We start from the raw sequence: 27,424 nt of genomic DNA, 5'->3' as shown, positions 1-27,424 counted from the left end.
TCAATTTCCTGTTGGTAGGTGATAGGAGTGGCCCCCAGTGTAGTCTTCCGCTGCTGCCCATCTACATCAAGGGCCAGTGTGTTGTGTGTTCACAGATGCTCTTCTGCATACCTCATTTATAACGAGCGGCTGACTGAGTTACTGTTGCCTCAGCTCAAAGTAGTCTTGTCGTTCTCCTCTGACATCAAAAAGGTATTTTCACCAACAAAACTGGATTTATTTTCTCCTTTTCAGACTGTTCACCGTAAAGCCTACAGATGGTTGTCCAAGAAAATCCCAGTAGACCAAATCTCTTAAGGAATGTTTTCACCACCTTGTGCTGATTTGATTGAAAACACTAATTCAATGCTCTTGATGAGTTGTGAGATACAAGTGAAAAGTGCAACAACACAATAACAAATATCTTTAGCAGTGAAGTATGCACAGAAACCATAGCAGGATGTATAAAAACAATGAGAAAGGATAATGCGTTACTGATTTGAGAATTGCATTAAGCGCAGTGAGAATGACTTCTGATTTGAAATTTCTTTATAAATGGATTGCATTAGATCCAAGTGAAACTTTGTGGAAAAATGAGATACAAGTCAGGCTCTGACGCACATTTGACACAAAGTCTCAGCATTCCTTGTGATTTACAGTTACCTGACGAATAATAAGTCTCTCCAACTCTTTAATGTGGCACTTATGAGTGGTGTTTTAATGAAAACACATTTACACGACAACGTTGTACAGCTCATCACCACACACATTTTAGAAAGTTATTTGGTCCAGCATACACCGGTTATTACATTTTTTTTCCAAACACAGCCAGCTTTAACATTACATGCACATACACACATCCTTCTGGCACTTCTGTGAAGCTAGATAACACTTAGCCCACAGTAATCGCTTATGCCACATCCTGCAGCCACCATTTCAATCCAGAATCATGGGAAGCGGAACATTTTTACCACATTTTGGTGTTTAGTAATATTGTTATTTCTGACATTTTATCTGGAAATAATAGCGGTACAACTCTTGCAAAAAAGCTCCTGATTAGAGCAATAAATCTACAGTGGTTTGAAAGCACCTGATAAGGGTATATATGCTATTTGTGTGAGTGAATATATAGTACAGCAATTAGTCATGAAGCCCTGAGGTCAGTCACTTGAAATCTTTAACATGTCCAAAGCTATCACTCATCAAAATGCTTCAGTATTACATCCGTCTCACAGATAGCGACAGACATCTGTGAGACACTGTGTGGAGATGATAAACCGGTACATAACGCACAAACACACATGAAATGAGTCTGACTAATTTCACGTTATCTTTTTGTAATAATTTACATGCAGTTAACGTTTGGGCAACATTTTTTCTTCCTGACGAATTCAAATGAAAGTCAAATATTTCTGACCTAATGGCTCCACAGAATTCCCTTCTTTATCATTAACATCTTGTTTTCTCACGTCTACATATTATGTCTAGCTGTATGAGCATTAATGGAAGATATCAGACTTAATTCAAAAGTAAAAAGACACAAAACACTCACATGTTTGTAGTTTATAGTTTTTTAAGGCTTTAAATGCCAATCAGATGTCAAGATTTCCGGCTTTAAGGGGCTTAGCCATACTTTTTTCTCCAAAATAGCAATCTATCGACAGTGACTGGGATGTTTTATTATTATTTATTAACAGATAAAATTAACCCCTTGCAATAGACTGGTAACCTGCCCAGGATATACCTCCTTTTTACCCTCTGACATCTGAGACAGACTCCACGCTACAACCGTGAACTGGATAAGTCGAATATATTAGAAAAAAGTCTATTGTCCATCTATTAATGGCCTTGAAACGTGTTCAGAAACTCACACTAATAGATGTAGTGTTGATACACAGTGACCCATAACAATCACTTAGATAGTTACTGCACAGGGATAATGATAGAGAGCTGGACTTTTTAGCATTAACATCTCTGCAGTAATTGATTATTTAAATAGGAGCAGGCTGACACAATTAAGAGCTCCAGTCAAACCTCAAATGATTGAATCTTATCATTTTTAAAATGTGCATAAAATGGAAACGGAGATTTTTAATTCATCTGTATAGAAATTAATTCTTCATTCCCTACAGAGTTAAAGTGAAAAAATCTGTCCTTACCCTTGCATAATAGAAAAAAACCCTCTATGAAACACAAGTGCTCATCAGTAGCAAGAGTTGCTTTGCATTTCCTGTGTAAATGATGCAGAATGCACAATTTGTGTTATTAAAACAAAATCCATCTAATGGTCCAATTTACTTTCATTGTTTCAGCTCGGAGAGTGTTGCCAGTGAATGCAGCACGGTGGCAGACGGCTTCTAAAATGTCTACGTCTGTATTTCACGTCGACATTATGATACACTTCAAGTGAATGGCAAACTACGCAACAAATCTGTGGATATCAAATATTGTAATCGAAGGAGGAGTTGACAAACATTTGACACGATAGAAGAGCCGGCTAAGATTCAGAGTGTTACTTCGGGGTGAACAATGCTACAACATTCAGTGGCTTTTTCTCACACACACACAGGCAAGAGTAACGGCGACAACAATGCTTTGGATTAGTGAAAAAGATTAATAAGAAATCACAATCTCGAGTGTCAGTAAGAGTGTGATTATGGACATACACTCACAGTAATTTGTAAACAAAATATACACAGACGTACAGTACTGCACTTTCTCTAAATCTACAGTGGAAGTAGAATTCTCTGTTTTGGTTACAGTCATTAAATTTCATTCATATATCATTGGTGTATTTTCTTTTAATACAATCTATTTCATGTATCTACTAATATTTACAAAATTCATCTGTGAGAGCAGAGAGTCGTTTATTTTTTCAATTTGAAATCAAAATAAAATTATTATTTAATATGTGTGTTGCTGACTTTATAGCTCTCCTCAAAGTGCAAGAGTGTGACGGGGGTGGGACCAATTCGCTCAGCAACTCTGCTTTACCAGCATAAAGACTGTCATCATACCAGTATATGAATACACACTTTGAACCATGCTGATGGGGCAAGCACGCACCGACACCTTTCACTTACAGTCTTCATGACACGGTTCAGCACAACAATAAAGTGTTGACCTTGTCCTTGTTAAAGCTACAGACAGCAGTGTTATAGCCTGGGGGGGTGTTTTTGGCTCATTTACTGATTGACAGTTGAACATATTGAAACAACATGAAATCAACTTTGAAACAAAGTTTTCAGGGGCTTTAAGAAAGTTTCTTTCTGTCGTGTCTAAACTCTTTAGCGTGGGATGTTGTGAACTGGTGGCGTACTGCAAATCATTTAGCACATTTAGCCTGATGACTAATCACTATTGTCTCGAATTTTTAACAGTTATTAACTGTATGTGTCTTTTTGTTCGAGGCAGGTCAGCTTTCTTTATATTTAGTTTTCCGCTCCAAAGTAAGAAGCTTCATGGTGTTTGGTTTAACACATTCCTCTCAGATCAACCGATGGGATACACGATCAGGTTAGCATAAAAGGTGTAATTCAGGTGTAAGAGTGCTATAAAACACATTCATAGAGCTACAGTGTGACAGCAGGTTGTTAGAAACAGGCAAAACCTGCAAAGGGAGACATTTTTTTGGTCTGTATTGTGCTATGTAAAGTTGGGAAAAACATTTTGGAAATGACAAAGATTAGGAACACACGTCTAGTCGGTCATTCTGATGAAAAATTCGTTTTCAGTTTTACCGTTGTGTGATTTGTGAGGACAGAGAGTTATTCACTGACCGAGTAAAATTTTGGGACGTGCATTTTTCAAAAATGTGCTGAGAAATAATGTTTGGTGAAATGTGCCAAAAACAACTGAGAAAATATAATAATATATAATTTGTTCAAACATTTGTTTTGTTAAGACGTTTTATAAGCCACCAGTGATTTAGTTTTTACTTTCTGGACCTAAACGCTGCCAAGGAATATTACCCAAATCCCTGTCCATTGGCCAAGATTATACTCATTGCCTAGCAACACTGGCTCATTTAATCGAGGAGATTTGAACATGTTCTTCCTTGCAAAGCTAAGTACACTAAAGTGTAATGAATCACATGATTATGACGAGTTTCCTGCCAAAAAAAGTGTTCTTGGTACAAAAACGGGACGCAGATGTGACAGCATTTGTTGTTAGAGTTGTTGTTAAAGACCCTGAATGCCTGTTTATTAACTAGTCTATTAATTGCTTCCTTTGTATAGGCCTTTCAATCCTACAGAAAAAGTCACATATATGTGTACCAATCAAGATTGGGTAATATTTGGTAACAGTTGTGGAGTTGTTAATTTCTGTGGTCAAATAAAATCAACACCTACACACACAGCTAACCTGAGTTCAAGAAGCAAACTCTTTGATAAACAAAACAAAACCTAGGAATGTTTTCCTAGCTTTAACTTTATTGCCGTTTATTTCATATTACTTATTACAATTAAAAAAAAACTGGAAGAAGGAACTTTTTAAAGACTCTTTTTGGTCTTTTCTGGGAGGCTGTGGAGCTGTGGCACACTGCTGGGTGTGGCTTTATAGCGACTGACTTTCTCTCATAGGTACAATATGCAGCAACACAACACATCTGGGTCACAAAAGCCATACATTTACATCCTCTGGCTCAATGTCGCACACACAAACGGCAGTTTCCACTTACTAAATACACACGTACAAATTTTCAAAACTCACCTGGAGCAGAAATCATTTTCACACCGAACAAGTAAACATCACAATCGAGATTCTTAACGCATGCAGCGTGTGAACACACCTTATTCCTGGTTTACTAAGACTTTGTTACAGGTGTTTTTGCAGAGTGTAAATATTGAGCTACATGTAGCCTTTCAGCCTGACGGTTATGGGGTTTGGACACTTTGTGCAGAAGTTTCATTCAGGCTTGTATAAATAATTTAACTCGTTAAAACTTGAAGCTGACATCATTTAGGAGTGAAATCTTCTTGCTTTTCCTGTTCCATCATTCAGCTCTGCTTGTGAAAAAGCTCCTGTTGACAAATCCTTAGTAAATCTGCGGGGTTAATGATTGCAGTCGAGTCTCATGGCTCACGATTATTGTGTAATATGCAGTTGTGTGTTAATGAATATTTACAGAGCCACAAAAACCACTATAGGAAGAGAGAAATAGGCTTGGCACTGCTTCAGTATTATCACATAGACACAGAGTGCAAAGTCTGTAAGGTTGAGCGTGAATGTATGTATGTGTGTATGTGTGTGTGTGTGTGTGTGTGTGTGTGTGTGTGTGTGTGTGTGTGTGTGTGGGGAGGGGGGGGGGGTTGTGTTAAGTGTTTTTGTTGTGAGCTCCTTCTGTCTTCATCAACCTCCTCCTTCTCTTCCTCACTGTGTGGGGGAGCAGTCGTCTAGATCAAGCAGCTCTCTGACCAGTCTCTCTCCAAACTGCGCTCGACTGTAGCGTTTGACTGTGTAGGCGTCAGACATCTTGTATAGGATGTACGCGTTGTTGATGGCAATACTGATGCTCAACCAGAACACCTGCTGCCATGTCTTGTTAGGCTTGTGGAAGATGAAGTACCTGTGTGGAGAAATGAGCCGGTTACTGCTGAATCTCTTTGCAAAGATGTAAATAATATGATTTCGTTTGACTATCTATAGTTATTGTCCAAAAACATATAGGCCCAACAGATTTTTCAATTTTGTCTCTGGGTTTTTAAATCAAACAATCAAGATGTGATCGAAGTGCAGACTTTTAGCTTTAATTAATTAATGTTAACTTTTTTTACAGTCATACATAGTCCTCCATTTTTTTAGAGGCTTAAAATTAATTGGACAATTGACGGATATAGTTTTATGAACGGGTGAACACGTTTATTCCAAGTGTTGAACTTGCGCGTTGTTTTCTTTTTTAAATATGAGATCCAAAGCAATTTCAGTGCAAACAAGGGCCAAATCAGCAGGTTTAAAAAGAAGAAATGACCTGGATGGCTCAGTAACACCCAAAAAAGACCACAGAAGAAAACTAAAAAAGGACACAATCATAGAATTATTTCTGTAGTGGAAAAAAAAAAACAACAACTTCACAACATCTAACCAAGTCAAGAACACTCTTGAGAAGGTGGATGTATCGTTGTAAAAGTCTACAATCAACAGATAACTTAATGAATGAAAATACAGTGTTCACAACAAGGTGCAAACCACTGGTTACAATCAAGAACAAGAAGGCCAAATAAGACTATACAGGAAAACATCTAAAAAAAGTTTGCAAAGCTCTGAAAAAATATATTTGGACAAATTAAACCAAGAGAAAAGTATTGAGCAAGACAGAACAGTTCATGATCCAACATCATCTGTCAAATATAGTGGAAGTAGGGTCATGTATGGCTGCCAGTGAAACCAGGTCACTAGTGAGATGAGATCAGATTCAAATTCAGACAAATGGTGAAAAATTGATCGGACAGTGCTTCACAGTGAAAAGGAATAATGGCCCAGAGCATACTGCAAGCGCAAAGCAGAGAAGAAGGATATTCTTCAATGGCCAAGTCAGCTACCTGATCTCAATCCAATAGAGCACGCTTTTTACTTATTAAATTCAAAAGTGAAGGTAGAAAGACCTGAAGGTGGCTGCAGTTAAAGCCTGGCAGAGCATCTCATGGCAAGAAACTCAGCATTTGATGATCTCCATGGGATGTAGACGTCAGGCAGTCATTGACTACAGAGGATTTTTATCCAAATAATAAAAACAATCACCACATTTGAAATAATTTCGGTCTGTTTAATTACTTTGAGCCTCGGAAAATCGAGCACTACATATAAAAATGTGTGTAAAACCCCCAAATCTAATGTAACACTTTAGTCAAAGCCCCTGAATTAAAGTTGAAAGTTTGAAAACATCTTGATTGTTTGATTTAAAATCCATTGTGGTGTAAAATATTCTTGGTAACAAGTAATGTTGTGTAAAACGGTGCACATACTTGCTATACTTGTCGTCGTATTTGCAGATGTAGCTGAGGTGTGCCGCAAAGGCCTCAACAGCCAAAGGACACGGGATCTCCCCACTTTTCCTCTTAATGATCAGCCCTGACGCAAACACAGTGAGAGGCAAAAACTAGACCCATTTAAACTAATTACCGTATAATTATTGGCAGTACAAAAGTAAAATCCATCAATTAAGTACTACAAGCACAAAGTGAAAAACAGTCACACACATATACACGCAGAGGGGAAAGGAAAATCAATGCCGGATGATAACAGCCTAACTTTTCCTGCTTCACTGCAGCACTCTTCACTCAAAGAGCACAAACGCAGACTGCAACCTTCATTTAGAGTTAAAACCTAACAAAACTGGATAATGAAGAGTGGATTATTCTATAAGAGGAAGGGAATATCATGATTTTTGGCGCCTCCTGGAAATGGATTACCACGGATTAGAAGCTCGCACTGATTCTCTGTGACATAAATGCTTAATGATGTGCCAGTTTCTCTAGATGGTGACTTGCATCCACAAATGACAGTACAGTTAGCCAAAGTTTCCCCCAAAAAACTCCTAATTCTTAATAACGACAACCGAAAGTCTTTGCTTTTGTGTTTTTCTACTAAAATTAATGGATTTTGTGCACTGAAATATTAATAATTTCTAATAGTAAGCTCCTTTTATTTAATTCCAGGAAAAACGAAGTTTCCTGTAGTGGGGAAATGCTTTGGGAAATGATCTTCTTACCTTTTTTTGTTGGGGAATAGGCATTGGCAAGGAACCTGAAGTGTCCTTTGTTGTACCAGCTGATCAGCGACATGCTGCCTTTCATCATTATGCGAGACTGGCCACGCTGAGCAGGCGTGGAGCCACAGACCAGCATGCTTTGCGGTAAGCCTGTACAGTCGCTCTTCCTGGTGCTAAGCAAACCACAGCAATAGATATCTGGAGAGGGACAGAGAGACAATTAGGATGATCGTGGCAAATAGCAAAAACTGCAGTTCCTAAAATGGCCACTTGAGGGTAAAACCACGTCATCAACTATTAACGAGGCGTTAACGCAGAAACATTTGCAGAACTGTGCTGCAAAAAACAAATACATTTTAATTTGAAAATGCAGTAGATATGATTCATTGTCTTTTTCCTATAACTGGGCTGTACAAGGCAGGGAGGACATGCATAAAAAAAGAAAAAGAGTCAAGTTTGGATTTTATGTTCTCCCATTCTTCAGGGTTGAAGCAGATGTGCTCCAGGCAACAGTCCTGTTTACACCTGACAAAGATAATCACACCATTTCATACCAGTGACCCCCCCATCTGTCCAACCATCTGGAAATAGTACTCATGGGTGGTCTTAAAGGTGTAGGTGCGATCATCCTTCCACAATAAGTATGCAAAGTCTTTGAAACTGTCCTTTCCTGGACATTTGATTACTAAGAATCTGTAAATTAGGGTTGCTCTAAGGTTATCTCCGGCGATACAGGTGCCAGAGCTTTCCGCAAAACAGCTTAGGGAATTTTGCAGTCATCATTTCTCCACTTTTGAGCCGTTTCCATGGTTATTTGAGCAAGGGTTGTTTTCCAAACTGCAAAGGTCTCTAATGGCAGTTCCACCTGCTTTCTGACTCCTGGAGAACTTTCAGTTTGTAGGCTCTTTTTGGTTTTCGACAAGGAGAATATACTGTCATGATAAAATGGACAATGTTGCAGTAGAAATAAACATCTTTACATTCTCTATGGATAATTTCCCCCATTCATAGCCAACGTCTGGAGGTGAATTTTTGTATAACCCACTCGTATATATTGTACTAAGGCTTAAAATGACTCATAATTAAGGGCAAACCACCTTGGGATGACATGTTGCTGCAGGCACAGCTGGCAGCTATCTGCTTCGTGCTGCCTCAATTTATTTTTACTGGACGTCTTCATTGTGCTTGTGATATTCTTGCCTTTTGATGCATTTTGGACACAATTATCCGACAAACTGGCTTCTGAGCAGATAATTGTACTAATAGACAGTTTCTCAAAAGACTTCTGTTGTGTGAAATGAATGCTTTTTTGCAGTCTTGACTGGACTAATCAAATCTGTCAGCTAGGGCTTTTGGGAAATTGCTATGGGCATTAGTCATTTTATACACTACACTAAATTATTGAGTGATTCTTTAAGGGAAAAAATGAGTCAACAATTAAAGTCAGGAGTGATTGTTAGTTGCAGTGATTTTTGTGTATCCCTTTCTTTCCTGAAACTTTCTCTTTTTTTTCTTCCATCCAGCAGACACAAAACAATCATCTGGCTGACTGCCACTGATTTGGTCTCCATTTGCAAACTGATTTCTATCTGTGTAGTACATGCACGCATGTCCACAGTAAGTACTGCGGAGTAATATGGAGTAATTACCTCAGCTAATTAATCCAGCAAGATAAATTTGAAGGAAAGATGTCAGACGATGCATTCACAGGCTCAGAACTGGGCTTTTTTGGGCTGATTCAACTAATTAGAAAAAGAAAATGATGATTATATCTGCAGGCTTCATTTTCTTGACATAATGAAGCTCCGCTTGGTTGAGTTTAAAATTGCCAATTATTCTTCAGCAAAAATACAACAAAAAAAAAAAAAAAATGTAAAAATGAAAACTTATCAGAGCTGTTGAGCTGAATGTTTATTCTCTGCTTGCATTGATTGTGTTTAGCTTTTATAGCATGTTCACATTATCCCACTTTCAGTATTAATGTAAAAGAAGCAAACAAAGTAAATGTATATTTTCATATTAAAATAAAAATGTATAATGAGCACAAATATCAGAGTATCACAGCTGGATTGACAGCATTAAAACATTTAAATCCCAATATCTCCGAAACAAAAGCATCGGTTTTATGACTCCCACCACAGATTATGAATAAAACATACTGAGAGTGACTCAAACACTTTTGATTCAGATTTTCATTGTCAGGTGTTTGAATGAAGTGTCCGGTAAAGTGTCTACTTTACCTGTCTATTGATTTTTCAAGCTCCAACAAGGCAAAACGCTTAATCTTTCATGATTTACTATGTAAGTCAAAAGGCAATAAACAATCTTTTGCAGTGCATTGCAAACCTGTAAGGATCGATGTCGAGCACTAGTAAAAAACACATCCATCCTAACAGTCATGACAATTCGTTCAATTTTTTAATGCTACACTCACATTAGGAAAACCAGTTGGAGACTGGTACTATCAAACTTGGCCACTCGTAGTCATTTGCCACTTTCAAAGAGACTTTGCTGTGTCTGCTTCAGTCTGCTATTGGTTTGTGACAGAACTGCATCAAGTTGGCAAATACATGCAATCTTTTTATGATAATACAGGGATCAACTGTGTCAAATTGCCAAAAATCACAAATATGTTGCATATCTACCTACACAGAAATTCACACAAACTCATTAGTTGCTTACATTCAAAGTCCAGGCCGAACCTGGCTGGACGCAGTTGCTGCTAGACAGCAATTGAACTGCAAAGTCGCTCACCAAACTTGTTTTTATCTAGCAAATACAACCAGCAACTATTTGAGTTGACATCTAGTGATGTTTCGAGCACACCTGCTCTTAATCAGATGATGGTCTGATGACCAACGTCACTAGATGCAATAAATAAGGAATCTGGAGTTCTTCAGTGTGTGAACTGTTATTTCTTCTTCTCTCACATTTTTTTTTGACTCAGCACCTGCCCAACAGGATGACGAGGGTGTGCGTGGATTCTTCTTTGTGACTCTGATTGACTGCAATGTGTTGCCTGCTTTTATAAAATAGATGGCAATTATTTGCAAACATTAATCAATCTGACTGAGTGAAATTGCAGACACTCTCAGACAGATTGGCTATTTGGAGACGATGCAATCGCCTTATAATGTTCCACACTCAAAGTTCCTTTAACTCAGATTAGTTAGCTTAAATGCTAGTTAGCTTTAAAAAAATAGATAATTTGGGGGACTGACAAGTTTGGTGAAAGCACTGTTGGGAGAGTAACAAAGGCATCTGTGTAATTTAGCAAGTTCACCCTCAGTATACGGATAAGAGATGAAAAAATAAATTATTCGACATGCATACTGTCTGGCTTTGTAGTTTTATCTTAGAATAGAATAGAGAATACTGCTGTCCTGTGCGTGCTGTTTCGCCTGGGGATGGTATAATCACACCATCATTAAAAATGAATAACCACATTTTTTTAAAGTGCAAAAAGGGGAGGTATGGAGAGATGGAGATAGATTACAAAGTGCACAACAAAGTAACAATTAGGGAAGGGAAAAGAACAAGACCAAGCAAAGAACAAGCAGCAGACATAATCTGCTGCAGAAACTTCTTTGCATACCTTGTTTGCTGAATTCTGTGAAGAGGCTGAGGCTCGTGATGGATGGCCCAGTGAAGATGATGGCGTTTTTTCCGGAAATGTTCTGGCAGAGCTGCTTAGCCACAAGGCTGTGGAGCTGAGGTTTGTTCTTCAAGGTGGCCAGACCATCTGTACCCTGGCCATCTTTCAGATGGACTGCGATCTGCAGAAGAGGGGGGGGATCAAGTCAGGACGTGTGGATGCAAACATTTTTACTTTTCTAGCTTACAGAGGCTGCTGTCTAAACCCTAGAGAAACTGTAATGTTCAATTTACAAAATTGCAGTAGAGACTTTGAATTAAAGTGTATCCTGAGGGAGAAAATACTGTGGAACTGAAATAAAAATGTATTTGGACTCATAAAACATCAGGTTACATTAAGATGGAGACTCCAGCATGAAATATCAGGGGTATAAGTACAACACTAAAGGTAATGCCAGTGGCATGAAATAATATTTTGGTGCTTCTTAGGATATTCTGTGAAATTTCAAACCAAATGTAGCTGGTTTGATCTGTGAGTCAAGCTACTGTCACACCTGACTCTACAGTGGAGATTTGAGGAGGCTTGTTTTTCCAAGATGAGAATTACCCCTTTAAAGCCTGAACCATAAAATGATTGGCAGAAAAATTTTATTTTTGTGGATCAAAATTTCCTTAAATATCTCAGTTTCTGGATTTATTTTCATGATCACCCACTTCAAGCCACTTCAAGCCATGAAACGAGGGGCGGCTCAAGACTTTTGTACAAACTATAGATCAATGCAAGCTGAGCTTTGCCTCCTAGTTTAACATACATGAAGCATTTGTAGATATGATTCCCGGAACATGATGCAGTCCTTAGGGCCCAAAGAAAGCTATTATCAAGACTGAACAAACAGAAATGTACACCCATAGATGGCTCTGTGTGCCTTTTGAACTTTCTACTATCGTTTGGGAGCTGATTGGCATTAGCCTGATTAGCCGGCATCTACGCAAGACCCATAGCTATTAAACTAAGTGGCCTGTCCATGCGTTTGTGTGTGTGTGTTTTGTGGATCCCTGTGTGGTACACTGGCTAATGGAATCTCATTGATTCGCTCCATTAACTCATTTTATTTCTTTGATTTTTTTTCCCCCCCTCTCCCTCGATGCAATTCATTTAGACACAGAATTCAATGGAGACACACGTCAGTGTACAGAGGACTGGTGAACACTGAGTGACTGCCAAATGCCTGCAGTCACCGTGAATGCTAATGCTTATTTGTTAAATGGATGGGATAATGGAATACGGCTTTAAATGACAGGCTCTGCGATGCTTCTTGCACACAACTTGTTTTAAACGGTCAGATTACAAGAAAAATAATGAATGGTTTAATTATTTTATTTTATGTAAAGCAATTTAACTAAATGAAAAAGAAAAAAAAAGAAGGGAAATTAACATTCTGTGTAGGATACTCCTCACTCCACTAATGCTATTCTGGCCTACTTCCAGGCTAAAGAAGGAAACACTTACCCTTTAGTGTACACAGTTGTATGCCAAATGTTGATCTCATCATAAAAAGTATCTGACTCTCAAAGTTGTATTATTGTCTTCTTGTTCTTACAACCCAACTGTCCAAAAAGTCTGGGTCAATTTGTGCATGAGCAGAAAAATGTTGGCATGCTCTACTGCTAATCTCTGTGCATTCTGTTTCTGAAGTTGCACAAGTATTGGTCCAATCTTGTCTTGTCTCTCTAAAGAGTCTTTATGTTGTTCTCTCTGCTTCTGTATATTTTTCCCCTCTATTGAAAGTGTGAATTATGCAACTGAGTTTTATTCAATAGGTCGTTTGATCCTACTCCAGATCATGTGTTTACATTCTTTAATCATCTTGCTTTTCTCTCCTTAAACAGCTGTACTCATGAACATCCAGCCCTTGAAAGTTGTTCTGATATTTTGTCGATTTTTTCCATTGCAGCATTTTTTCTCTAACAAAATCAAGTGATGGAGGTTCTCAAACTTAGGCTACGTCCACACCAGCCCAGGTAGATTTGAAAACGGCGTTTTCGTCTGAAAACGCTCCGTGTCCACACTGGCGTTTTCAGTCGTTTTCACAGTTGCGCCTGAAACAGCCGAAAACGCTTAAGGTTCCAGTCCTGCGCATGCGTGAAACGCAAGAAGATTCGGCCTGCTTCATTTCTGTCTGCCGTTTATTTACTTTCCGGCTCTTTGAAACGTCGCTGCAAAATGTCGAGGAAAAGCACAGAGTTTTTTAAATGGACTAACAATGAGGTGGAGTTGTTGCTGCGAGTAACACAAAAGTACAAAGTTGCAAAAGCGAGTGAGAGTTAAAGAATTTGAAGAAAAGCTATCTGGAGCATGTACAAACTGATATTAATCTTTAACAGGGCAAACAAAACTGCTGTATAATGCCCTCCGCTATCTTTGTTTAATTGGTCACATGACTGCATCACATGACTAACATGCGTCTTCGTTTTCGAAAGTCTCGAAAATCAAATGTATGCATTTTCGAGAGCGTTTTGAGAATGATGCGTTTTCCTTCGGGAAAAACGTAGTTTCAGTGTGGACGGGAAGCCAAAACGGAGAGAAAACGATGCATTTTTGAACAAAAACGCATTAGTGTGGATAAGGAATTTGAATTTTGGGTGTCAGGAGTGATTTGTGACACCAAGTGTGAAAGGTTTACAGGACGGCAGTGACATTTGCTATGATTCATGGTTTAGAGACAAAAGGATGCTGACAAAGAGACAAAGAACTGAACCGGAGATGCCAGAGTTGCAGGTGCTCATTTAATTCTAAGTGACCATAATATATGTATATCAGAGCATCGAGGAGCTTGGAGACGAAGTTAGAGAGGCAAGGCTGAGATGGTTTGAACATATGAAGAGGAGGGATAACAGATATACTGGACAGGGGATATTGAATATGGAGCTGTCAGGCAGGAAGAAAAGAGGAAGACCAAAGAAAAAAATCATGGATGTAGTGAAGGAGGAAATACAGAGGACGGTGTGAAAGAGAAGGATGTTGGGTATAAGGGGTAGATGACCCGCTGTGGCGACCTCTAAATTGAGCAGGAACAAGACTTTCTTGTTTAAGGGAAAATAAAATACATACTGCATTTGTGTTTGATCTCTTTTATTTTTACTTTAAAACCCAGAAGACTTTAAAAACGAGTTCTCAGCCTTCATTGTTGGTGGTCAGAATAAGATTTAGGTTAAGGTAACGGTTGGGGTTCCTATTTACTTGATGACATAGCTGTGGTGATTGTTGACCAAATAAACGAAAAAACAAACAAACAAGTTTCACCCTATAAAACTCTTCCTCTAACAGAAGTGATATGTCTGAGTAAGTAGGGCAGTCTTTCTGGAAATATGTGTTGATGTTGAATTTCTAATGTCGTTTTTCATTGCTGTGAGCACAAGTGAAATTCCATTCATCTCCACTGAGGGAGCAGAAGCCTTTAACTAATAAACTGTAGCTGGGTATCACTGGTATTAAAAACATGGTCTCCTGTCAAGTATACCAATGCAAATGTTTGTGTGTTTGCTTGCGTGAGCTTGCATGTGTGTGGGTGGCTGAATGTGGGTGACCTGCACAACATGCACACTATGATTAACACTGAGGAAGGCTGATGCATAAAAAGTGCATCAAGTTTAGCAAAAAAAACTGCACGAACAAAATCTTTTGGGGCATGTTCTCTCTTGTTTCCCCCCATGTCATACTGTGTATGGTTGTGTGTGTGTGTGTGTGTGTGTGTGTGTGTGTGACAAATAAAATTTGAATTTGTTTTCCCACTGTATAATGAGCTCTGTAATGCTCAGAGTTGGACAGGTCTGTTAGTCCTTCCATGCAGGGTCTCAGTTAAATGGGTGTATTACATAACCAACCGGCGTAGGAGTGGAAGGTTGCAGTAAGGACAAGGTTGTTAGTCAGAGCAGCTCTGCCTGCCTGAGATGTGCCTGCTTGAGCTAGTAGCGCTTCCACTCAAAACCAACATCAAAAGACAATATTTTTTACCCAGAAGGCTTTTCATGTGATCCATTTTAAACTCAAACCGTGCAGTTTGTTGCACATAAATTTACCAGTATAAAAAAAATATATAATAATTTTCTGTGAAAAGTAATAGATTGAATGCTAAATGATGCAACATTCAAAGAATAAGATTTGAAATCTAGCGAAGATCAAAGCCTCTGATATTTTCATGAAAGCCTTTCTTACTTGACTTCAGGCACGCTCGAGACTTCTGTATGCCATATTTAATAAAACAAATTTTATATTTCTGCCATGAAGTTGCAAAGCAGCAAATCAAAATAGAATCAAAGCAGACAAAGACATGCAATCATTTCTTTTTCATCTCCTCTAATGTAATTTTTCACTCTCAAATCACACCTGAAACAATTGTGATTCTGAAGGAAGTTTCCCACCTCCGTGTCTCCAAATCACATACAAACACATCGAGTATTGTGTGCAGATACCTGACAGATAAAACCGGTGGAGGTGCACTGTCGGACCCAGAGGCTGAACTTCCTCTTCTTTCTCTTCCTCAGCTCTCTTTCTGTACAAGTGGCGATGAACACTGGGTCCTCATCTATCAAGGGCTCATGAAGAACCTGAAACATGGGTCTAAGTGAATTTTTACATACATACATTGCATAGCCTCATCAAAAGCAAAAAGGTGCTAATGAACATAACTAGTTTTCCCTTGTGAGGCTTCCTGTGTGAGAGATAAGAATGAGATTGTGTATGATTTAATACCACACCAAGAGTTTAAAGAGAGAAGGCGGCCAACTGAAGATTCTCGCAAGTCCTGTATGTGTTTGAGCGTGATAGTAAAAAAACAAAAAACACTTTGTCAGCAGAAACATGTTCTCACTCGTGCAGCTCTGTTTGCAAACCCCTCCGAAAAATAACTTCTGCCTTGTCACTTTCACTTCATTTTGATGTTTCATCTTCACGTTGTCCATACCTTTTACATTTATGCATTATAACTTCCTTCTCTGCCTGGATTCATCCAAACAGTGGAAGCCTTTTTATATTTAGTTTTCTTTTTAGCATGGATGATTCTCCATTCAAATGAAAATAGACAAAAATATATAAAAAACAAAATAAAATCCCCAAATAAATAAGGTGTGACTAACTTTTTCTCGGAGTGGCAAAAATAGAGAGAGAGAAAAAAAGGTGTTCATTTGTATAAGAAGAAAATTCAGGGTGCCCTTAGAAACACACGATTTTATGATTCTCATTCTTTAAGACAATCAATTTAACACACACACACACACACACACACACACACACACACACACACACACACACACACACACACACACACACACACAAAAAGAGTTAAATTACTCATTACTCATAAGTTCTTTAACTAAAACTGATTTTCTTTGCTTTCTATGACACTAAGCTGAATATATTTGCATTCTGGACAGCTGTCAGAATTGGGTTTGATATGAAATGTACAGTTGTTACAAACTGATTTTTATTTGTATGTTCTATATTATTTCCCCTAAGCCCACAGTCATTAAATACTAGGATGAATGTGCAAGTCTCCCCCCCTTATTTTCCTAATGAGTCATATCAGATACTGAAGAGGAATTTCCAAATGGTGAACGAGAAACAAAGAAAGTATTTTAAAAGCCAACAGTCATAAATCCAAAGATACACATTGGTTTTGATACTCGGCAAATATTTGCATTTTAAATTTCTCAGGGCTCTCCCTTCCTCCGGTGTTTTCCCTGCCTCTTCTTCCCGCCCAGCCCATCATGATTTGACTAACCGAGTGGCGACCAGCACTTCCGTGCTGCTCTAGCAACAAGTCATTTTCCAGTCAAATATGGAATCACGGAGTCATAAAAGTTAAAAATAAATGAGGCCATCTAGACTTCGGATGGATGATGTCACCCAGACCACAACAGCCTAAGAAATAATTCATGTTGTAGCTGCGGCACAGCTGCACAGTGACGTCTTCTCTCATCTTATTACAGCTGAAACCAAAGTGATTACATTTCAAAATGTTTGAAGTAAATCATTTGTCTGAGAAAATAAAACCATTCATTTGTTCACCGTCTTCGAGTGGATGTCTTCTAATGGCTTTCTGAATAATTATTTTACACTTGCAAATCAATACAGCAGCAATAAAGCAGTCCAGACATGATCTGAGCGAATGCAAAACTAACCCCAGCACAGATCTAATGGACATAGAATATGTGACGCATCACTGTTAGGAGTATCTCGAGGAACATGCTAGAGTTTGTTAGAGAAAAAAAAAAACAGAGCGCATTTTTTCCCCCATAATTCTTCTCTACATGATTAACTGTTAGATGCAAACTATGTCTATTTTCAATATTGCATTGCTAAGCCCCCCCTACTCCTACATTTACCTGTCTGGGAGCTGACCACCTAGCTGTTACCCATGTATATTAGTGACCTCTGAAATGGGTCTCTTGATTTGTTCTCCTGGAGAGCTGAACAATGACTGTTTCCCCACTGTTGGAGTTGCACTATATTCAATTTAGTCTAGTTCAATTTTATTCATGCAGCAGCAGTTCACAACAGCTGTCACCTTCAGGGCCTTACTCCATACTCACTGGAGAGGCAGCTCAAGGACTGCGTGGAGCCCAACAACAGCAACAATAAGATAAGATAAGATAAGCTTTATTAGTCCCAAACGTGGGAAATTTGTTTTGTCACAGCAGGAAGTGGACAGCTGCCAATGCTGCCAATGCCAATCTGTAGGCGTCTTCTTAACCCCTGGTTGAGAGCCTGGTTCTGCTGAGGCCTCTTCCTGTCAAAAGGGAGTTCTTCCTTCCTACTGTCACCCACTGGGATCGTCTGATTGTTGGAAATTTCTCTTGAATATTTTGTAGGGTTTTTACCTTGCAATATACAGCCCCTTGAAGGTACTGCTGAAATAAAACTGAACTGAAAGGATCGAGCTACCAGGCTAGCAGCAACATGACTAAAAAAATCAAATACTTAAATACATCCCATTTAAAACCATTATTATCTGCCATTCAGAGTTCAACAACTACACTTGTTTCTTTCCCTCTTTCTCAGAAGGCAGTCATTTATTGAGAAGATTGCTTTTTCCTTGCCAGTGGAGCTACAGTTTCAGACTGTCTGTATTTTCTAGTCCACTCTGAGAGACTATCGGGAGCAGAAAATACAGAAAATGAACTGATAAAACAAACTGGCCTAGATTCACATAAACCCCGTCACTGCCAACGACACTCACTTGCTGACCTCACTGGCTCAGTTTTGTCATTTTTAGATTTAAGTTAACACACTTCACCCAACCAGTGACTATGCTGCAATGAAATAAAGAGTAAAATATTGATATTTAAACTATTTGCACAGATGAATTAGATGTGGATGATATATGAGGAGGGCATTGCTTTTAAGTGCCTGTGTTCCCAAATGCTCCCATCACAGAACTGGCATCATCTTTCATAATGAAGATGATGTTGTAGCACTCATACAGTAGAAAGACAACAGCAAATAAATCAACTTGTTCACTTATTTTTGAAAGCAACCCCAGTGTCCTGCGCAAAAGACTGAGAATATTAAGTTGCAATATTTTAGCTATAATTATGAAAGAAAGAAAAGCCCTTATAGGAACTGTATGCAATGCCGTATCCTCTACTAACAAATACTTTAAGAGTAAACTGCATCTTATGTAAGATCTTTGTTTTTTGCTTGAACTCTGGGAGCAATCAGACACATTTTTAATGTTACATTTTCATCAGATTTACGTAAACAAGGTCGTGGTAAATTCTGTTGTGCCTTTTTGCTCAAGAAGAACACACCTAAAGAGAAAACTGATTCAAAAGCTTCCTCTTTTTGCTGTCATGTCAAAATAATACAAAAAAAATTAAGTTAAAAAGGGCACAGTGGTGAAAGATCAGTCTGATTTTAGGCAGGCTGGTTATTTGGGGTACTTTTAAATCTCCAGTGATGCAGAGTGATGAATTCATCCAGAGAAGAAAGTAAAGTAGGAAAGTTGAAAAAAAGTCCAGCCCACCCAAAATAGAGAAACAAGGCTGGCGCTCCACTGGCCTAGTTGCATAAATGTGGATAGGATACACAAGTTAAGATTCCTCTGCAGGGGAAGCCTGTGTAAAACAGAGTGCGCCCCCATATATATATATATATATATATATATATATATATATATATATATATATATATATATATATATATATATAGTCATCGTGTAGATGGCTTTTCAAACAGAGACTCATTGCTGGAGCTATGAGCTGGTTTGCAATACTTGAAGCATTGTTAAAAAATTTACTCGCCGATGCACATCGGAGTGTGAATGCGAGTGAATGTTAGATAGAAGCACTAAAAAAAGCCTTAGATAAAGTGCTTGTGTGAATGCACGAGTTGTATAAAGCGCTTTCAGTGCTCAGTGAGAGTAGAAAAGTGCTACATAAGAACCAGTCCATTTACCATATTTAAACATATCCTCCAGTGAAACTGCAGCACTGCATATAGCTTTCTCAGCTATATGGCTGGCCTTGTGATTTGGTGCTGTATAAATACAAATTGAATTGAAAACAGTCATTCAACAAATTTCTCTTTTGCTTTACATCTAAAACTAAATAGCTCAAATGATTTTGTCAGAGAAGAGATAAACTAATTAAATTACAACTATGTATAAGACAATCTCTTGGCATACCCCTTGCAACTACACCTACATGCAACTCATACCCCACCTACTGATTACTGTCCTCTTCCTTCTCATTCTGCATCTGTGTAAATGTGTTATGGCTCCAGGTCAGAAAGTTAATATTGCACTGGAACACATAAACATGCTGACACAGCAAAACTTTGGATGTGGATGACTAAAAAGTGATTTCCTCAACATCATCACCTGTAAATGACTTCTGGAACTTTGGTCGTTTCTTTTTATACTACGCAATTCATGAGGCATAATAAAATGTAGCTGTGCTGTTAAAATGTGGTGCTCCTAAAGGCAAGAAGAATCTGTTGCCAGCTGAAAGAAAGCATCTAAAAATATCAAGAGAGGCTTGAAGAAAACGCCACCTGTCGCAACGCACACACCTGTGTTTGTGATGGTCTGAAAGTGCAGCTGAAGGACTGCTGCAGCGAGTCCAGGAAGGGCTGGATCTTGTAAAGGCCCTGGTTGCTTCCTTGTGATGGCCGGAAAGCCACAATGTGGAAGTACTTGAGGATCTTCTCAAAACGCGACTGACTCATCTTCAAGGCGATGCTTTGGTTGCTGAAAAAGCCCGAGCTCCAGATGCTGAGCACTGACTCACAGCGGTGCACACTGGTGGAGGTGACAAAGCCCAGGAACGCTTTCATTTCCTGGGCCGTGACGGGACGCCAGCCTTCGTCTGAGCCGAACCGCTCCTGAAACTTCTTGGCATACATGTTAGTCTGAGTGACCATGTTTTGGATGCAGTTGTCCGGGACAAAGAGCTGGAAAAAGTCCAAGGCTGTAGCGGTGGCCGGCATCTTTTGAGCAGGTCCTGTGTTGGGAAAAAGGACAAAAGTGAAATGTTATGACAAAAAAAATTATGCTGATTGACAGACAGAGAATCGCACATGGGATAAGTCGCACACAGCACTGTCACTTACGCCCAGCTTTTTAACTTTGGTACGAAGCCTTCAATTTGATTGACTTTGCTGAGTAGAAGGGTTTTTTTTGACACAATAAAATATCATTTTGTTGAGCTGTCATCTTCAAAGCTGTGTGGGATGCACACAGGCTCATTCTTGCTTATATAAACTCCAGTGACATCTCAAAAGAATCTTGAGAACAGTAACGTAAAGCATCAATTAATTTTAGGTGTTACATTGTAGCAAAAAACACCCCCAAAAAACAAAACATCAGAGGAACGCAGTACACTTCGTGCATCAGCAGCTTTTGGGTATGAATGTCATAAGCCCAGGGCAGCAGTTAGAAAGTTTACATGACCTGACAGCCACCACACTGTGGTGCCAGTCAAAGTGTGGCATTTCTATGCTTGCGGAAGGCTTCAGTGTCTTGTTGCTTTTGTGTTACGGCAGGCAATAAGTCAAAATCACGCTTTAATGTTTGCGAGCCATGAGCCATTAAAAAACATCTGCACTATTTCAATTAATTTGACTGATGGTTTTGTTTATACAGAATGATTTGCCTTTTTATTAATGAAATTTGAATGTATCTAAACCTGTGGAATAACACAGAAGCTTCACTTCATCTGTGTGTGGTTGTAAAGTTTGTGTGATCAGTGTACAGTGTTTAGTCCTTATAATGTACTACTTAAATCTATTGAAAGTCTATGTTATCAAGCAAGAAGCTTCTTTTTGGAAACTGCAGCATAAGAACAACTTAAAGAGATGTCTAAAAGTGTAGGCCTTGGTCACATAGGCAGAGAGAACAGGTGGCTGTGAAGTGACAGTGACATGAACCATGCTAATTGTGCTGATGATCAAACCGCTCACAAGAAACTTGTCTGTGCAGCACCGTATATCCCTTTTAGATCAGTTTCACCTAGTCACTGCCAGCAACCACTCACTAACTGGTTGAGGCATGCACAATTTTCCCTAGGAAGCGGTGGTTGCTAAGAAGTCGCCAACTGGTCTCTATGCCAGACTGTGGCCTATGTGTGACTGTGGCTAACAGCTTAAAGAATAAACATTCAAAATAACACTCACGTGGCCAAAATTTCAAATAACAACACTGTTTGAGTCGTTTTTTCCCGCTACTTTTAGACATTGTCAAATACAGGGAATACTCTTAATATGGTGTTCACAACCCACAGCTCTAGACACATGCTGTTCAAACCTTCTGTTTGTCAGGTGCTGCCAATCTGAAGAGAGTTAGCCCAACATAAGATAAATAAGGACGCGGTTAAACTGTAAAATATGGAGATGGGACTGATCCATCCTTTAAAGTACTGAACGAAAACTTAAATTGTTGGCTTAAAGTAAAGAAGCCCTGACACAATTAAAATAACTGTATTTACAAACATTAACATCAAAGAATTGTTAAAAGCAATAGATAAATGCTCAAATATGAAAAAAAAAGGTTCATCAGCTGCGGTATAAATGTTTGAAATGGCATAATTAATGAATTAGCAGCAAAACTAGCTAAAGGCAATGGATAAATAGGTAATTTAACTAAAATTAATCAACAAAGAATCAGAGCTGTTTTCTAAAATGTGCTAATGGCAGCAACAGTGAAGCGTAGTCGGGACTTTTCTGCCTGACCTAATTATTCTCCCTCGCTGGTTAAGGACGAGATAACATTTATCTCCCATTTAAAAAGCTCTCCGTCCGTCTGCCTTTGGATGTAGCTTTGGAGCCACACAGTCAATACTCAGTGCAGTTAACTGGCTTTGGTTCACTCTCAGGTTGTTGGATCCATGAGAGGTAATTTGGACTTTGAGCAGAACATCTTTTGGCTCGATTGAACAGCACAATCTCATTATCTCAGAACAACATTAAAAAAAAAGGCTTTTACTCTCCCTTCTCAGGCCCTGTGTAGCTGGCTGCAACTAAAATAATGAAGGCTCTTTTCTTTGCGGATTTAACGATAACACACACGACTTCAACCTATATAGTACACTGTTAAAAGTGTGCAGGAGGACAAGACATGAAGTGTAGAAAAGACAGAGTGGGATACAAGCACTCCCACTCAGTTGATGCTTGCAGACAAGACACAGAAATAGCCAGGGCACAGCTCAAAGATCAACTCATTCACATCCAATTAGACTTGAAAGCTGAAAGTAATATTCAACATGACTTCCAGTCCACCCCTGAATAAAAACATCAGACGTTCAGACTGAAGATCTACTGAGGCAAAATGATTTAACACGACTCATCTCAGAAGGGAGGTACGAATACAGCGTGAGGAAGGACTCGTCATTTTCCTGGATAATAGAATTGTCTCATCTGCTGCTGCTGAGCAAACACAACCTTCCTCTTTGAGTAGCCCTGCCAGCTCATCGTCAGTCCAGTCCAGGATTAATCATTTACATAACTCTTCTTTCAGCTGATGCTAGTCTATGTGGCAGTCCTATAAATATCGATTTCCCACATTGCTCAAAAGAAAAATCCACCTACAGTGCACACACAGACAGGTATAATCCCTCGCGATTATCAGCTGTTGTGGCATTTCCATTGTCCCAGGACAAACATCTGTCTCATAGAGCTTTTATAGCCATGGATTTAGTAGGAGAGATTACTGTGTATTTGAAGTGCATCAACCCTTACATAGACTAAATGTGTTCCGAGTTCAGTTTTTAGTGGAAATTAAAGAGACAGCACCTAAGTGCAATTTCTCACCACCGCGACTATTGATTACATTTTTTTTGGACTTACAAATAAAACAATATCTACTGTCTTTAAGCAAAAACGTTTTCATTTGTGTTGTTTAGTCCAATTACTTCAGCGTTCTACCTTTATGTGATTGATAGAGAATATTATGTATAAATATAATAAAATGCATCTTTGTCTAAGTGTTTTTAATGGCTGAGAGATCTCATGCAGACAAGGTAGCAATACACAGTCAGGCAGATGAACTGACATATGGACAGGAGCAGTAATCTTTCAGTCAGCTTCAGCAAACTGAAGCAATAAATAGTTCTTTAATTCCCTTCGACATCATGATAAAGTGCTTATATAATCTAAGAGCTACAGTTCATAATCTTTGGTCTAGTCATTTGCCACCCGCCTCGCACTGCAGGGGCAACCATCACAAACTCATTTGAAGACAGCATATTACATATGAACATCCTGTGTCAGCACGCACTGACTGACATAGAAATGGGCAGGCAGACAGACGGGCACTGACAGACTTTGCCGAAACGTCATTCGTGCCATTAAAATCTGCGGAGACGCACATTTATGCAGACATGCTGCTCAGGATGGAGTCATTCTTATCTGTTCGGGCTGATTAAGTCAGAGTAAGGTCTTGGCTACTTGAGGTCTGAAGTGTGATTATGCGCTCTGGCAGTACTACATCCACGCTTTTAATCATACCTACCCTGATACAGGATGGCAGGCCTAGAGTTGCAGTGGCTTGTGCAAACAGACACTGACTGCATTTTTAACAAATCAGACCAGACCATACAAACACACCTGCTGCCACCCTAGCTTAAGTCAACAAAGTCACAACAGCTAAATAGAGTCAGACAGTCCAGGATGTAGAAGTACTGAACATCCTCTAACATTTGTGGCACAGCAAGAACCTCTTATGGTACCCCAGCTCAGTGCAGCTTGGTTCAGACTATTTTTGGTGCTTAAAACAGACACCACTTTATATCCAGGCTCAGATTATCCCAGAGCAGGATTACTAAAGTTAGCTGGATCTGAAAAAAAAAAAAAAAAAAAAAAAAAATCCAGAAATAAATGTTATTTAGTATGTGTCTTTTTTTTTAGTTTTCTGTTTATTGGAACAGGCTGTTTCTTGAACCAAATAGCTCCAAAACAACATTTAAAAGCTTTATCTCATTTGTTCATATGTGGGTTTTTTTTTAATGATCATGTAGTACATTTCGGTGTTTGCTGCACTGGAACAGCTTGGGAACAATTCTTTGCAAACAGCGAGTGCTGTTCACTTACTTTGCAGTGGCATCTTGGCAGGTTATCTACAGCCAGGGCTTTTTATTCATTTGAATAAGTGTGTTCCTACTAGGTAGTGTGCCAGCACACTGGGGCTTGGTCCGTATCTACTACAGCCATATGCCGATTCCCCTCCAAGTCTGCAACAGTGCATCCTGTCACGGTGGAAACAGGATGGCATTCTCACAAATCGTTTTGGCTTCAGCGGAGGCAGGAAAGATGGACAAGGAGAACCAATCCAAACATAGCTTGACTGAAAGAGCTGCACTATAAACCCCAAACCCCACTCTCTGATCTATAATGGACTAAATAAATAAATACTGTTCTTAAGACTGACAGTCTAATGGTGTGGTAGAGAGGAAGGAGCAGTGTGGGTGCACACACTGCTGTTTAACTGTCACGATTCATGCACACAAATGTCTCTCCTTTGCGCACACACACACACAAACAGACCTGCAGAAGTGTGCAGTTAAAAAGGAAAATAACCGAATGAATAAATCAGGATTCTCTGAGCTTGTGTCTCACATTTAAGCTGTTGGTACCAGTAGACAAAGGCTGGCATTTGTGCGTTAGTTCTGCATGAATGCACACACCTACATAGCATCAGAAGGCATGCATGCTAGGTTAAGTTGTGGCTCTACAAAGTGCATAGATATTTCTTGTTATGCACATTGAGTTTATATGCAACAAAATGTGCCATTTATTTATTTATTTTATTCTAAAATTTGCACATAATACATGTGCATGGAGCCAGGAGAGGCTTCATGCCGTTTCTCTAAACGAAACAGCTCTGAAACATGAGCACATACACATAAGACAGCATGTCTACAACAGCACCAAGGGGTGATGCATCAAAGGTTAAGCCTTTGCCATTAACTTAATAAAGCAATTAACGATGCATGTGTCACTACACACAAGCAAGAAGCGCACACATACACAGAGAGAGGGAGAGAGATAAAAACGAGAGCAGTATTCAGTTGTTTAAAAAAAAAAAAAAAAAAACAGTAGTTGCTTTGTGGCTGTTGTGACAAACAGAAATGGCCTGCCTGACCTGAAAAATGTGAACACGGACGGCACTCCTGTCTGTGTCTATCCAATCACTACACAGCCGTGAGCATTTGCTCCCCACCAGTGCAAAAATTAGCCCATCCATCGTGCCTCACCGTATGTATCATTGTACGGCGGGACCGTGACATCCTGCAGAGTCTCCGTCCAGCCCTCCTCCTCTGCCTGACTACGGGATAGGGAGCCGGGAGGTCCTGCTGCGCTGCCACCTCCTGTCCCCCCGCTGTGTCCACTCTCCTTATCGCCTCGTTTCTGGTGGTGATGGTGGTGGTGGTGCTGCTGCGGTGTCTGTTGCTGCTGCTGCTGCTGATCCTCCTCACCTACCTCGGCTATGTAGTTATCAGAGTCGGAGTCTCCGGAGGTGCTGTAGAAGGGATTGTCGCTGCTGTCGTCCCCGGACTCGCCGAACACGTCGTCGGATATCTGCAGGCTCTCGTACCGGGAGCGGGCCGCTTCCAGGAGAGACAGCGCCTTTCGCCCGCACTCCGCCATCTCTCTCTCTGTAGTGATGCTCCTCTCTCCTCCCCCCCTTTCTCTTTCTTCCACTCTCTTTCTCACCCTTTCACTACCTCCTCAGTGGCGTGCAAGTGGTCACGATCTTGCAGGAGCAGGAGACGTGTTTGCCTTCAGTGTGGCGATCACACCCTCCCCTGTGTTTGGTATGAATTATGATCCACCTGCCGTCCCGGCTCGGATGCGGAGCCCGGTGGTCAGCAGAGTGTAGATCCGGTGGCAGCTGTCCGCTTCAAGGGTACTGGAATATTTCCGCCCCCTTGCTCTGCCCACAGCGCTGCTCACTGGGCAAAATCATCAATAGTTTTGGCTCAGCATCCGGGTTGAGAGACCAGCGAGTTATTTATCCACTCCGAGGAATAGCGAGAGTAGTGGCTGGCACTGAATCACCTGACGCCGTAGCGCTGCACCGCCAGCCAATAAGATTTCACTTTCTAAAGCAAACTCGGACAGGAGCGGTGCGGCTGATGGCAGCTGCTAAAGCTGAGGTGAAGGAAGATTATGATGACTAACGATAATACAGTGCTAGAATAATAATGATGGACGCAGAAAATGACAACGAGGAAAATTAAAATTCAAAATTATTTTATTAGATTATAGATATAATAAAATTACAACTATTATTTATTAATTTATTTTGATATTTAGAAGCATTTTTAGCGAAAACAGACTCATATTTTGGCCATCGCGAATTATTAATTAAACAAGACCTCAATATATGGATTAAAATAGATTTTTCTTTTCATATCTACTGCAAAGAAAAGAGAAACGCTGTTGATGTTGGAAAGGACTGTCACAATGAATGCGGATTTAGTTTTAATTATTTTTTTTCTATATACTGCAAATTAACAAAATGGCATTTGGAAATAAAAAATTGAGCACCTAAAAGTTTTGAGCAATTTTATGTGACTACTCTGAAATCCAAAATTATTAGTAACAAACCATTTTATTTATTTAAATATTAAAATATTTAGGTTATA

General features: G+C 39.4%; 1 protein-coding gene across 1 annotated transcript; it reads right to left on the bottom strand.

Annotated features, from left to right (window-relative positions):
* Nucleotides 1-282: 282 nt before the first annotated feature.
* Nucleotides 283-27,394, bottom strand: pgbd5 (piggyBac transposable element derived 5). The gene is made up of 7 exons (XM_080868099.1): nt 26,030-27,394; nt 20,355-20,785; nt 15,758-15,892; nt 11,286-11,466; nt 7,691-7,888; nt 6,945-7,050; nt 283-5,548 (listed from the first exon to the last, which is right to left on the bottom strand). The coding sequence occupies exons 1-7, from the start codon at nt 26,421-26,423 to the stop codon at nt 5,353-5,355; spliced, it is 1,641 nt and encodes a 546-aa protein (XP_080724225.1). The 5' UTR covers nt 26,424-27,394; the 3' UTR covers nt 283-5,352.
* Between the last annotated feature and the right edge of the window lie 30 nt (nt 27,395-27,424).

Source organism: Rhamphochromis sp. 'chilingali' (genome assembly GCF_963969265.1).
Source record: "Rhamphochromis sp. 'chilingali' genome assembly, chromosome: 20".
Lineage (NCBI taxonomy): Eukaryota > Metazoa > Chordata > Actinopteri > Cichliformes > Cichlidae > Rhamphochromis > Rhamphochromis sp. 'chilingali'.
Note: the sequence above shows the minus strand (reverse complement) of the source record. Positions and strands in the feature narration are given on the sequence as shown.

Bases quoted from the DNA above. Each gene is read 5' to 3' on its own strand.
- pgbd5 (XM_080868099.1), bottom strand. From the start codon at position 26,423: ATGGCGGAGTGCGGGCGAAAGGCGCTGTCTCTCCTGGAAGCGGCCCGC. The intron at 20,786-26,029 runs GTGAGGCACGAT...TTCCCAACACAG, and splicing joins GCCGTACAATGATACATACG to GACCTGCTCAAAAGATGCCG. The intron at 7,889-11,285 runs GTATGCAAAGAA...GTCCCTCTCCAG, and splicing joins CACAGAATTCAGCAAACAAG to ATATCTATTGCTGTGGTTTG.